The sequence below is a fragment of the Phodopus roborovskii genome, unplaced genomic scaffold, assembly GCF_943737965.1.
Source record: "Phodopus roborovskii unplaced genomic scaffold, PHOROB, whole genome shotgun sequence".
NCBI classification, from domain to species: Eukaryota; Metazoa; Chordata; class Mammalia; order Rodentia; family Cricetidae; genus Phodopus; species Phodopus roborovskii.
This window is the reverse complement of record NW_026126541.1, coordinates 22,187,944-22,198,941: the sequence shown is the minus strand read 5'-3', so window position 1 is coordinate 22,198,941 and position 10,998 is coordinate 22,187,944. Positions and strand designations below refer to the sequence as shown.

Sequence of the window (10,998 nt, the reverse complement as noted above, 5' to 3'; positions counted from 1 at the left end):
ACAGTCAAATTTCATAGTGACAGTTACTTCTGGCATGGTACAGAGGAGGACCATGGGATTAGAGAGGAGTAAGGGATAATTCTAACTCTAATTTTGTAGAAATTTATCTAAAGCAAATATAGTAAAGTATTAAAATATTTTGAATTTTTCTTAATTTATAATTTGGCCATAGATTCTACTTACTCACTTTCCTTCTTTTTGGACTCTATTGTAAAATTAGAGGTATTTAGATGGATATGAAACTATGAATTCAGACCACTTCCAGATTTTCTGTAACACAGTGTTGTTATAGTATTGTGTTTCTATATATTTTTGAAACAGGGCTTTACTCTGTGGCAATGGCTGACCTGGAACTTGCTATGTAGACCAGGTTGACCTTGCGCTCACAGACCCTTCTGCCTCTGGAGTGCTGGAATGGAAGGAGTGGGCCACCAAGTCCAGCCTTTTCTAAATGTTCTTTAAAAAAAATACATTATTTTACTTTATTTTTTTGTGTGTAGGTGTGTGAGTGGCAAGGAGTGAAGGTCAGATCTGGCAGGAGCTGGTACTCTATCTACTTCCACTCCATGGGTCTTAGGGATTGAACTCAGGTCAGGCTTGGTGGCAAATGTCTTTACTCACTGAGCCATCTTTCCGGTCCTCAATTAATAACCCTGAAGGGATAATCTACAGGAAAAGAGTGTTTCTACAGCTGTTATCTTTAAATTGGGGATATATGGATCCTCAAATAATGTATAGGTCTAGTAGTGTCATGCTTTTAAAAGTCAGTGTACCACAAAAGTATAACTATATTTGACTAAAGATCATTGACCTAGAAGCTGCTGGGGTGTGGCACTATAAAAGCTCTATATACTACATTACTTTTCAATACCCAAATCTGTAATTTAGACAATCATACTGCCAAAAATTGTGTACTAGTGTTATTATCCCCATTTCACAGCTGAGGAATTAAGACACAGAAATTTAGTAAACAAAAGGAATAATCAGGTATGGAGGTTTAGCTCAGTGCCACAGGAGTTTGGCATGCACTGGATTCCATCACCAGCACTGCTGTGAGCGCCAAAGATCAACTTGTTTTTTGAGTGCTTACTGCGGCAGACACTTGGTTAAATGTTTGAACATACTCATTTAGTCTCCACCAACTCTGAGTACCATTATTTTCTTCACTTCCCAGATGTAGAACTGAAGCTTAGTAAGATGAAAAACTTCTTTGAACACATAACTGTCAGGTGTGATGAGAAAGGACTTAAAAATAAGTCAGTCTATCTGGGTGGTGGTGGTGCAAGCTTTCAATCCCAGCACTTGGAAGCAGAGGCAGGTGGATCTCTGAGTTTGAGGCCAGCCTGGTCTACAGAGTGAGTTCCAGGACAGCTAGGGCTACACAGAGTCTTGAAGAAAATCAAAACCAAAAACAAGAAAGAAAAACAAACAAATGAAAAAACAGTCAGTCCTACATCCATTTGACAATTACATTATCAATACTAGTTGAAGGGGCTGGAGACATGACTCACTAATTAAGAGCACATACTACTCTTCCAGAGGACCTGCGTTTGATTATCAGCAGGCTCCTAACCATCTGTAACTTCAGCTCCAGGAGGATCAGATACTCTGACTCCTGTGGGCCCGTGCTACACAAACACAAAAAAAAAAAATTTTTTTTTGATAACTTTTGGGGAAAAAAAGTTGATAACAATAGCCCTTTCCTCTTTCAGAAGCTTAGAATATAGACCCATGTATCTTTGATATTAAAGTCAAAGATTTCTAAAATGAAAATTAGATCAGTGTAGTTAGTTGTTTCTTTTTACTCTTTTGGCTCTTTTAGTCTTTTGGGGGACCTGCCACCCAGCTTCCAAATAAATACAGAGTCTTATTCTTTCTTATAAATGCCCAGCCTTAGCTTGGCTTGTTTCTAGCCAGCTTTTCTTAAATTATCCTGTCTATCTTTTGACTTTGGGCTTTTATCTTTCTCTATTCTATATATCTCTCTTTCTTTCTTACTCTGTTACTGGTTGTGCAGCTGGGTGGCTGGCTCCTGATGTTTTCTTTTTCTCCTTTTCTTACTCCTTGATCGTCTCCTTTTTATTCTCTCTGCCTGCCAAGTCTCTCCCACTCCTCTCCTGCCTGGCTATTGGCTGTTCAGCTTTTTATTAGGCCAATCAGGTGTTTTCGACAGGCAAAGTAAAACAGGTTCACAGAGTTAAACAAATACAACACATCTTTGCATCATTAAACAAGTGTTCCACAGCATAAACAAATATAAGACATCTTAAAATAATATTCTATAACAGATCATTTCACCTCTTACTTACAAGCCCCTTTACCCTTCCCATCAGAATTGACTAATCTTAGGTGTATGAATGAGTTAGAGAACTCCCAGGAGCTTTACATAGCTAGCCACTCTTGCCATATAGTTATCAGTTTAAACACCTTAGTTTCTCCCTTATCACCTAGTTCAGGTCTCTGTCATTCTCTTCTCAAGTATTCTGTTTTATGTACTAGGAAAACATTTCTGCATTTATGTTGACTTTTTTCCCAAACCCTTTTTTCACTTATGAGATTTTGCCTACAGGATTCTATGCATACCACATGTGTGTCTGACGCTCATGTAAGTCAAAAGGCATCAGATGGTTGTGAGCCACCCTGTGGATGCTGGGAAGTGAATCTAGGTCCTCTGAATAATGGAAATATTTTTGTTTTGTGTTTTCGAGACAGGGTTTCTCTGTTGTAGCCTTGACTGTCCTGGAACTCATTCTGTAGATCAGGCTGGCCTTGAACTCCCACAGATCTGCCTGCCTCTGCCTCCCGAATGCTAGGATTAAAGGTGTGTGTCACCACAGCCTGGCAGGAAATTAAATATTATTACTGTCTTGGAGCTAGACGATTATTTAAATTTTTAGAGCTTACTTTCTTCACTTTAAAGTGAAGATTAAAGCTTCTTTACAGGCTGAGGATGTAAGTCAGTGCTAAAGCACTGACCAAGAGTACGTGAAGTCCTGAGTTCTAGCCCCAGCACCACCAAATAACAAACTGGGAAAACGTCACATTATTTGCAGCCTTGCCTTGTGATTGTATGAGATAATGTAACCCTCCTGCATAGAACTTTAGCAGTTACCTTTCCCATACATACCTACTTTCTAGTTCATTAAGTTCTTGAGTTTTTCTAAATACATGACCTCATTTTATTTTCACAGCCTTCTACAGTGCTTCTCATCTTACAGATGACAGACACAAGGATTGAGACATAACTTCTAAAAAGGTAATGAGAAGCCAATGGGCATGTTTTATAAGCGGAGGAGTGACACGACATGTACCTTTTGAAGATTGATCGGTCAGTGGCCAATAAACTAGGCTTGCTCAAACTAGAGAAATACTAGTTTGACTACTGGCATAAAAATAAATTTTAAGGCGGTAAGAGGCCCCAGTAGTAAACAGAGGAGTGTTTGGGCAGTCCTTTCAACATGTAACAGAACTTCTGGTAAATACTAGTGTACGCTTAAGCCTCCCTCCCCTCTTCCTCGCGGAACCACTGCAAATTCTTGGCCTGGAAATCGCTATGTAGCCCAGACTGACCTCCAATTTCACAATCTTCTGCCTCAGCTTCCCGGGTAATAAGATTATAGGCATGCACCACCCCACCCAGTCCTTTGCAGGTCTCCCTTGACTTCACCCCGCCCTAAGCACCGCGACCCGGGACGGAGTCGCAAATTCCCTTCAGAGGTCGTTCGTCTTTGGGGAACAGCCTAGAGGGGTAGGGTCAGGATGGAAGGCACTTAGACTCCGAGGCCTTGAACTTCCAGAACTCTAGCTAGCTAACCTTCCTGCTCTGGAAAACAGACCTCTCTTCACTTCCCTCCCTAATCTCAAGACTGGGACTCCCGTCCCGACCCCGCTCAGCAACCCCGCTGCAAGCGCGGCCGGCGGCGCGCCGCCCCACGTGTCGATGACGTCACTTCCGACGCCCTGACGCCGAGTCCGGCGTCCCGACGTTTGCGTCAGCGGAGAGCGGGGCTGGGGGCACCGGGTTTGAAGTGCTGCGGGTCAGAGCGGCGCCGCCTCCGCCCGTGGGAAGGACCCCGTCCGCGTCGGGGACGAGCTGGGGTGGGCGGCCCCTGCCCGAAGGCCCGTGCCGGCCGCTACACGCCGCGCCGCCTGCTGCCCCGCGCCCGACGGCCCGGGCCTGCGCCGCTCTGCTCGGGAGACGAGCGCCCCAGCGGCGCGGCGTGTAGCTCCCCGGGAGTTCCGAACCGCCGGCGCCGGCCATGGCGGTCTCCAGGTGGGTGTCGCCGCCGGCCCGCTAACGGGGAGCGCGCGTGGGCAAGGCTGTCGGCTCCCGCTCCCGGCGCGGCGCCTCAGCGCGGGCAGCAGCGCCGCTTCTCCCTCGGCCGGACTTCCGAGTTCGCCCCTCGGCTGGCGGGCGCTTGGGACTCGGGTCACTCGGGGAAGTGGGCTCAAGAAAGGCTTTTCCTCCTTCAACGTGACTCCTTGGCGCGTTCGAGCTGGCTTTTTTCCTCCCCACGTTTTTCTCCCGTGGTTTCTCTTCCCTCTTTGAATTCTGGGCGAGTCTCTTTTCTTCCTTCGTACCTAAGTCTGGTCCCTTAACCACCATATTTCACGGCAAAACTTGGTGGTAACTGTCGAAGGAGGGGGAGGTTGAAATACTGTTAGCCAAGAGACCATCTGGTTATACTACATTTAAGACGTTTACAGCGTTAAGGGTATAGCCCTTCTCGTTTTTTTTCTTACGGTATAATTCCTCCTTTTGTTCGGCATTAAGCATTCCGTCATCAGCGTGTAGTCTTAACCAGATGACTGTTTTAGCATTTCCCCCTCCCCCAAGAGAGACAGATCTTAAATTATTGTAAAATTGTGCCCACTGTGGAAAAGTCCAAGAAAATTGTAAAAAAAAAAAAAAAAAACTTAAGCACTTAACTTGTATAGCTTCTGATAATAGAACGGATTGGGAAACTTGGAAATGCTTTTGGTGTCTCGATGACATTTAAGCAGAGGCTGGGCTGTCTGTGTTTAGTCAGAAAGAGTTACCCAGTTCTTTAGGGATGATGAGGTAACTTAAATGAGGATTGAGTCCTTTCGACATACGGACTGAAGGAGATAAATGATGAAGATAAACAGCTTTCACTCCTTTTTCGCAATTAGTTGAACACATTCTTTTGAGTACAGTATGTGCTGCTGAAGTTTTCTCTTCAAACAAAAGACTAACCCATCCCTCACAAACTCCCTATGTAACTGATGAAATAGTCTGTGGAAGAAGCCCATGGGAGTTGAGTGAAGGGGGTTGTTAGGTACCAGTAGTACGGGACATCTAATTTTTATTTCATAAGCAGATTCATCCACTCTGTGGGAGAAAGATTTTTATTTCAGCACCTATAAAACTGCTTTAAGAGAATATAAGTGACATTTTTTTCTGCAAGTACAGATAACTATCATAATTTATCTTCTATGTAAATGGGTAAGTGCATACACAAGAAATATGTTGATATGTAAACAATATGACACTTATCCTCTGCGCCCCCCCCCGGGTCTCTTGTAGCCCAGGCTATCCTTGAACTCTGAAGGATCCACCTTCCTCTGGTTCTGGGACTAGAGTTGTAGTGTCTGTCACTTTGCCTCATCAGGCCTTTCTAGTTTAAGGGAATTAGTACTTCCTTTCATAAGGTAGGTATATATTTGTACAATGTTGGAAAACTTTATAGAGGCAAAATGACAGTGCTTAAAAAGACTCATCTTCTTTGCTTAACACTAATCTATGGACCCTAGTTTAGGACACCCAATTTTTGAAGAATGAGTGGGCATTGAAGACTTTTGTCCTTATTGTTTAGTTTCACAGAGTAGTGCTTTCTGTTGTTCCTGTATGTCTTTTTCCCTATTCCCTGCCACAATTTATAAAAAGCTGCCCTGTGCTTGGCTTACTAATATCAGTTCAAGCAAACACTTTGGGATACATTGTCTGTTTGTGTGGGGGGTGTATTGGACTTTAAAATATATTTGTGGGCTCAATTTGGAAGTCAAACCGTGTAGTTTCAGGTATGACCTTATGCACTCAGCATATGTCTGGGCTAAATATTTAGGCTTCATTTTTCTCTTGTTGGTGTTGTGGAAGTGGAGGCTTATTTAAGTACTTTTTATGTAAAATAGGCAGAAGATAGTTTGAGAAATAGAAATCATATGCCAGAATCAAATTAAAAATATTTTTGCAGTCAGTGCCAATGTGCATAACTGTAGAGAAAGCTTTTATTGTAAAGCTTTTATGTATACATTTCTAACAGGGGATATATTGGTACTATTGTTCCTTCCTCTGTCTTGAAATCTGGAATAATCTTTGACTTTCTGTCTTTTCCATTCCCTCTATTCTGCCAGTCACTAAGTCCAATCCTGCCTCTTTGTTTTTCTGTAATTGTCACAGTCATCTATGCTCTATCATTTAGTTCAAGACATCTGAAACAGCAACCCCTCCATTTTTTATTTTTTCTCCTTTAGAAAAGGGGTTTCTTCTGGCTCATTTTGAGGGTAAAGTTGATCATGGTGGGGAAGGCTTATGTGATCATGAGACAGCTGGCCACACAACATCCACAGGTAGGAAGCAAAAATAAATGCATCTCTCTTTTATTCTTTCTATTTTTTTGAAAGACATCTTTTAAAAAATATTTTTGTGAGTGTACATATGGAGGGCAGAAGACAACTTTTGGAGTCAGTTTTCTCCTTTCTTCCTTGGGTCCCAGGGATAGAACTCAGGTTGTGAGGTCCACCTGTCAGATGCCTTCACCTGCAGCAGCAGCAGGTAAAGCAGCAGATTGACGTGGCCAGCTCACAACAGCCTTTTCCTTGTTCTTATTCCCTCCAGGATCTCTAATTTATTCATCACTTTAGATGTGTTATTTGCTCATATGCAAATTTTAATGCTATTATTTTTCTGCTTAAAATTTACTAGCTTTCGTCTTAGGATAAAGTCCAAATTCCCAAACTTCTTGTAGATCTCTGGCTTCATTTTTGTATTTCTGCACTTACATCCCTCTCTCACTTTTATCTTCCTTCCCCAGAATGTTTTTACCTCCCATTCTTTATTCCTGGGACACTTACCTTCCCATCTCAAGTCCTTCTCATTACAATCTTAGTTGTACCTCAATGCCTATATATTACTTTATTCATTCAGGAAGCCTTTTTCCTGAGTTTTACTTTACTCACACTATTTAGGGTTTCATTTTTTCTTTTTTCTTTTTGGAGACAGGGGTTCCAATGTAGTGCCCAAGCTATTACTTCCATTTCCTATAACTGATACCACTGGAATGTGCCACTTTCTCAGTGAGTGTTTCCTAGTTCAACTGTAGGTTTTTGTTGTTTGGTTATACTGGGGATTGAACTCAAGAGACTTGTGAATACCAGGCAAATACTTTTACCACTGGGTTATAACTGAATTACAGTACCCCAGGCTAGCCTGCAACTATCAGCCTGTCCCTCTGGAGAACTAGGTTTATAGTACACTGGCAGGTCAGGCACCTAGCTACGCAGTTCTTGTTGCTGGGAAGAAAAACATTTACTTTAGATTTGCATATTGCATATTTATAAGTATATTATATATGCTTATAAAGGTATATATATTATAGTTTAAACTATTAGTTTTAATTATGTATATGTTTGTGCCTGTATATGGATAGGGTATGATGCATGTGAGTGCAGGTGACCTTGGAGGCCAGAGGCATCAAATTCCCTGGAGCTGGAGTTAGTTTATTGTGAGTGTACTGACATGCGTACTGGCTATTTAACTCAGGTCCTCTGAAAGAGCAGGATGTGTCTTTTTTGTTTTTTAAAGATTTATTTTATGTATGAATGCTTTATCTGTTTTTGTATACATGCATGCCAGAAGAGGGCATCAGATCCCATTCTAGGTGGTTGTGAGAGCTAACATGAGATTGCTGGAAATGAACTCAGGACTTTGGAAGAAGAGCCAGTGTTCTAAACTGCAGAGCCCAGGATCATGCTTTTAAAAACAAATCATCAAGTTGAGTGGTGGTGGTATACACCTTTACTCCCAGCACTTGGGAGGCAGAGGCAGGTCATCCTAGTCTACAGAGTGAGTTCTAAGTCAGCCAGGACAACACAGAGAAACCCTGTCTCAAGAAACAACAAACAAATAAAAAGTAACAGTTTCAAATAGGTCCTGGTATTATAACATGGCTTTTTATGATGTAAACTGTATATAATCTAACCCTATATTTTACATGACCAAAAATTTTGATTGTGCTTGTATTGTTCTAAGGATTGTCTTTATTGTATGTACTTAGACTGTGACAAGGTGTGAGCTTTTGACCGAGTCTTTAAGATTGCAAACTCGGGCAGAGTTTGAAATTCTCTGTAAAATTCAGCAAGATATCATTGGAAGATGATGTCTTCTTTAGGTGCTTGCAAGAGAGAACGTGTGTGTGTGTGTGTGTATGTATATGTATGTATATGTATATATATGTATATATATACACACACACACACACATATATGTTAGAATTTAAAATAATTTAACTGTTTATCTGCTGTTAAAATGTGGATTCTGGAAAGTCAGCTAAATTAACTTGTTATGTGATTTTTAAACATTTACCACCCCACACTCCCCCATCAAAGTACTTAAGAGTTTGTGGTTTTGCCTGCAGTCATATTTGCTAAATCTTTGAATTCCATCCTCTTACTTTGTGAAACATTTTTCTGTTATCTTTTACTTAGTGGGAATTACAGAAAAGGCTACCTTGGTGGGTTTGTTAAGGCTTATTCACTCGTAGTGATTCTATAACTGTTAGGTTCTAAGTTTGACCTAGGTTTGCCTTCCTTTGAGATTGGGTCTTGCTTATGTAGCCCAAGCCAGACTCCAGTTGGTGGCCTTCTTCTCAACCTTCTGACTGCAGGGCTTGCAGACATGTACCACCATGCCTTGCTTAATGTAGGTTAGAAAATATTTTATGTGTGAGATACGCTTATATAAAGGGCAATTTGAGGGTTCTCTTTCACCATGTGAATGGGGGCTGGGGTTTTGAACTCGGGTTATCAAGCTAAGCAGAAGTGCTTTACTTCTTGACAGTCCTGATATAGATTTGTAAAAAGGATTGTTTTTGGTATGGTTGTCTGTTTATGCCATAACTGATTGAGTTGATGGTATAGTAATATTTTCTTATTAGGCAAGTTTTTTTTTCTTGATTTGTTTAAAAATGTAGTTTATATTATTTTTCTCTGATTTATGTATAAAAGCTAAATCTAAAGTATTTTGACAACATTGAGGATTTATTCTAGAAGCGTGTGTTCCCTCTAACCCCCTCCCCCCCCCCCCATCTATGAATTGAAAGTGATTTAGCCAGTAAAGATTCAGGAAGGAAAATGGAAACATGTCTTTTAACAAATTGTTACATAGTAACAGAACTTTTGCTCTGTTTTGTTAATTCTCACTACACTGCCCAATACTTGGAAACATTGTATCTATAGGCCTATTCTACAAGTAGGAGGAAGTATTATCTCCAATCCCCATCCCCACCCCCATGATCTGGTGACTTGCAACCTTCTGAGTTTGCTTTCTCAGTGCTTAGCTTACATGCTGACAAAAGGAAGTTCCTTGATGTGGGAAAGTGCTAAGGACAGGGGAAATAATTACTTACATGGGTCAATACAAGTATGCTATGCCTGCTCTTCCTCCTCCCTTAGTATGTTATTTTAGCCTTCATAAGATTGACAGGGAGCTGGGCAGTGGTGATGCGCTCCTTTAGTCCCAGCACTCTGGAGGCAGGGGATCTCTGAGTCTGAGGCCATCCTGGTCTATGGAACCAGGGCTATACAGAGAAATCCTCTGTCAAAAGAAAAGAAAAATTGGGCCAGGCAGTGGCGGCTCACACCTTTAATCCCAGTACTCGGGAAGCAGTGACAGGTGGATCTCTGTGAGTTTGAGGCCAACTTGGTCTACAGAGTGAGTTCCAGGACAGCTAGGACTGTTTCACAGAGAAACCTTGTCTTGAAAAACGAGAGAGAGAGATTTTGACAGGAAGTATTATTGTAAATTACATTTAAAAAATTCCATTCTTTAGAAAATTCAGAGACAATCAGGAAAAAGTGGAGGAGGTATTATAGAAGACTTTCCATTTCACTGTGGTAAACTTCAACCTGTTAATTTGGTTTATTTCTCAAAGTACTTTTATAAAGTTTGTTAAATTTACTGTGTTGAATATTAAATCCAGAGCCTTACATATTCATGGTAGGTAAGTCTCCTACTATTGAGCAACACTCCCAGCCATGTTTGTGTTTTTAATTGTGGTACCACAACAAAATTTGTCACTTTAACCATTTAAAAAGGTGTAATTTCATATAATTGGAAATCACATGTATTTATGCCAAAGAGTTTAGCTAACTATTTTTTATCTTTAAGATAAAGTCTTGAAAGAGACTATAAGTTGTTGGATGGGGGTGGAGTGCAGAATAGCTTAAGGGAATAACGTAACTTGATTACAGGTTTTCACCATTACTCATTAGCTCTATTTATGGATACATCTGTGTTCTGGGTATTAGAATGATAACAGCCAAAGCACTGTCCATCTGTGCTTGCACCTGATTTTGTGGTTTCACGTCTTCCTGTTCTTTGAGTGTTCTACATGGCATCTTAAGTTAGTCTGCTTTCTTGTTTACAAAGAAACATCAACATGGTTTTATGTTACTCTCATTATGAATTGGAAGATGTACATCTTAAAATGGAAAATAACTTGATATGAGGTACTTGGTGCACTATTCATACCAGCATCTCTCCCTCCCTCCCTCTCTCTTTCTCTCTCCTCCCTCCCTCCTTCCCCCCTTTCTTTCTCTAAGACAGTATGTCTCTGTGTGGTTCTGGTTGTCCTTGAACTCAGATCTGCCTGCCTGCCTCTGTCTTCCAAGTGCTAAGATTAAAAAGCCTTGTAATACCACTGCCAGGCTTATTCTCCTCATTTCTTAAATAGCACAGGCAATTGCTATAAAGTTTAT

At 41.1% G+C, this 10,998-nt stretch overlaps 1 protein-coding gene across 1 annotated transcript in view; it reads left to right on the top strand.

Moving 5' to 3' along the window:
- The first annotated feature begins 3,993 nt into the window (after positions 1-3,993).
- Btaf1 (B-TFIID TATA-box binding protein associated factor 1) overlaps positions 3,994-10,998 on the top strand; it is a 94,950-nt gene continuing 87,945 nt past the window's right edge. Inside the window, exon 1 of the mRNA XM_051199573.1 lies at positions 3,994-4,273. Coding sequence (XP_051055530.1) covers positions 4,260-4,273 — 14 coding nt within the window. The 5' untranslated portion in view covers positions 3,994-4,259. The remainder of the gene's footprint in view (positions 4,274-10,998) is intronic.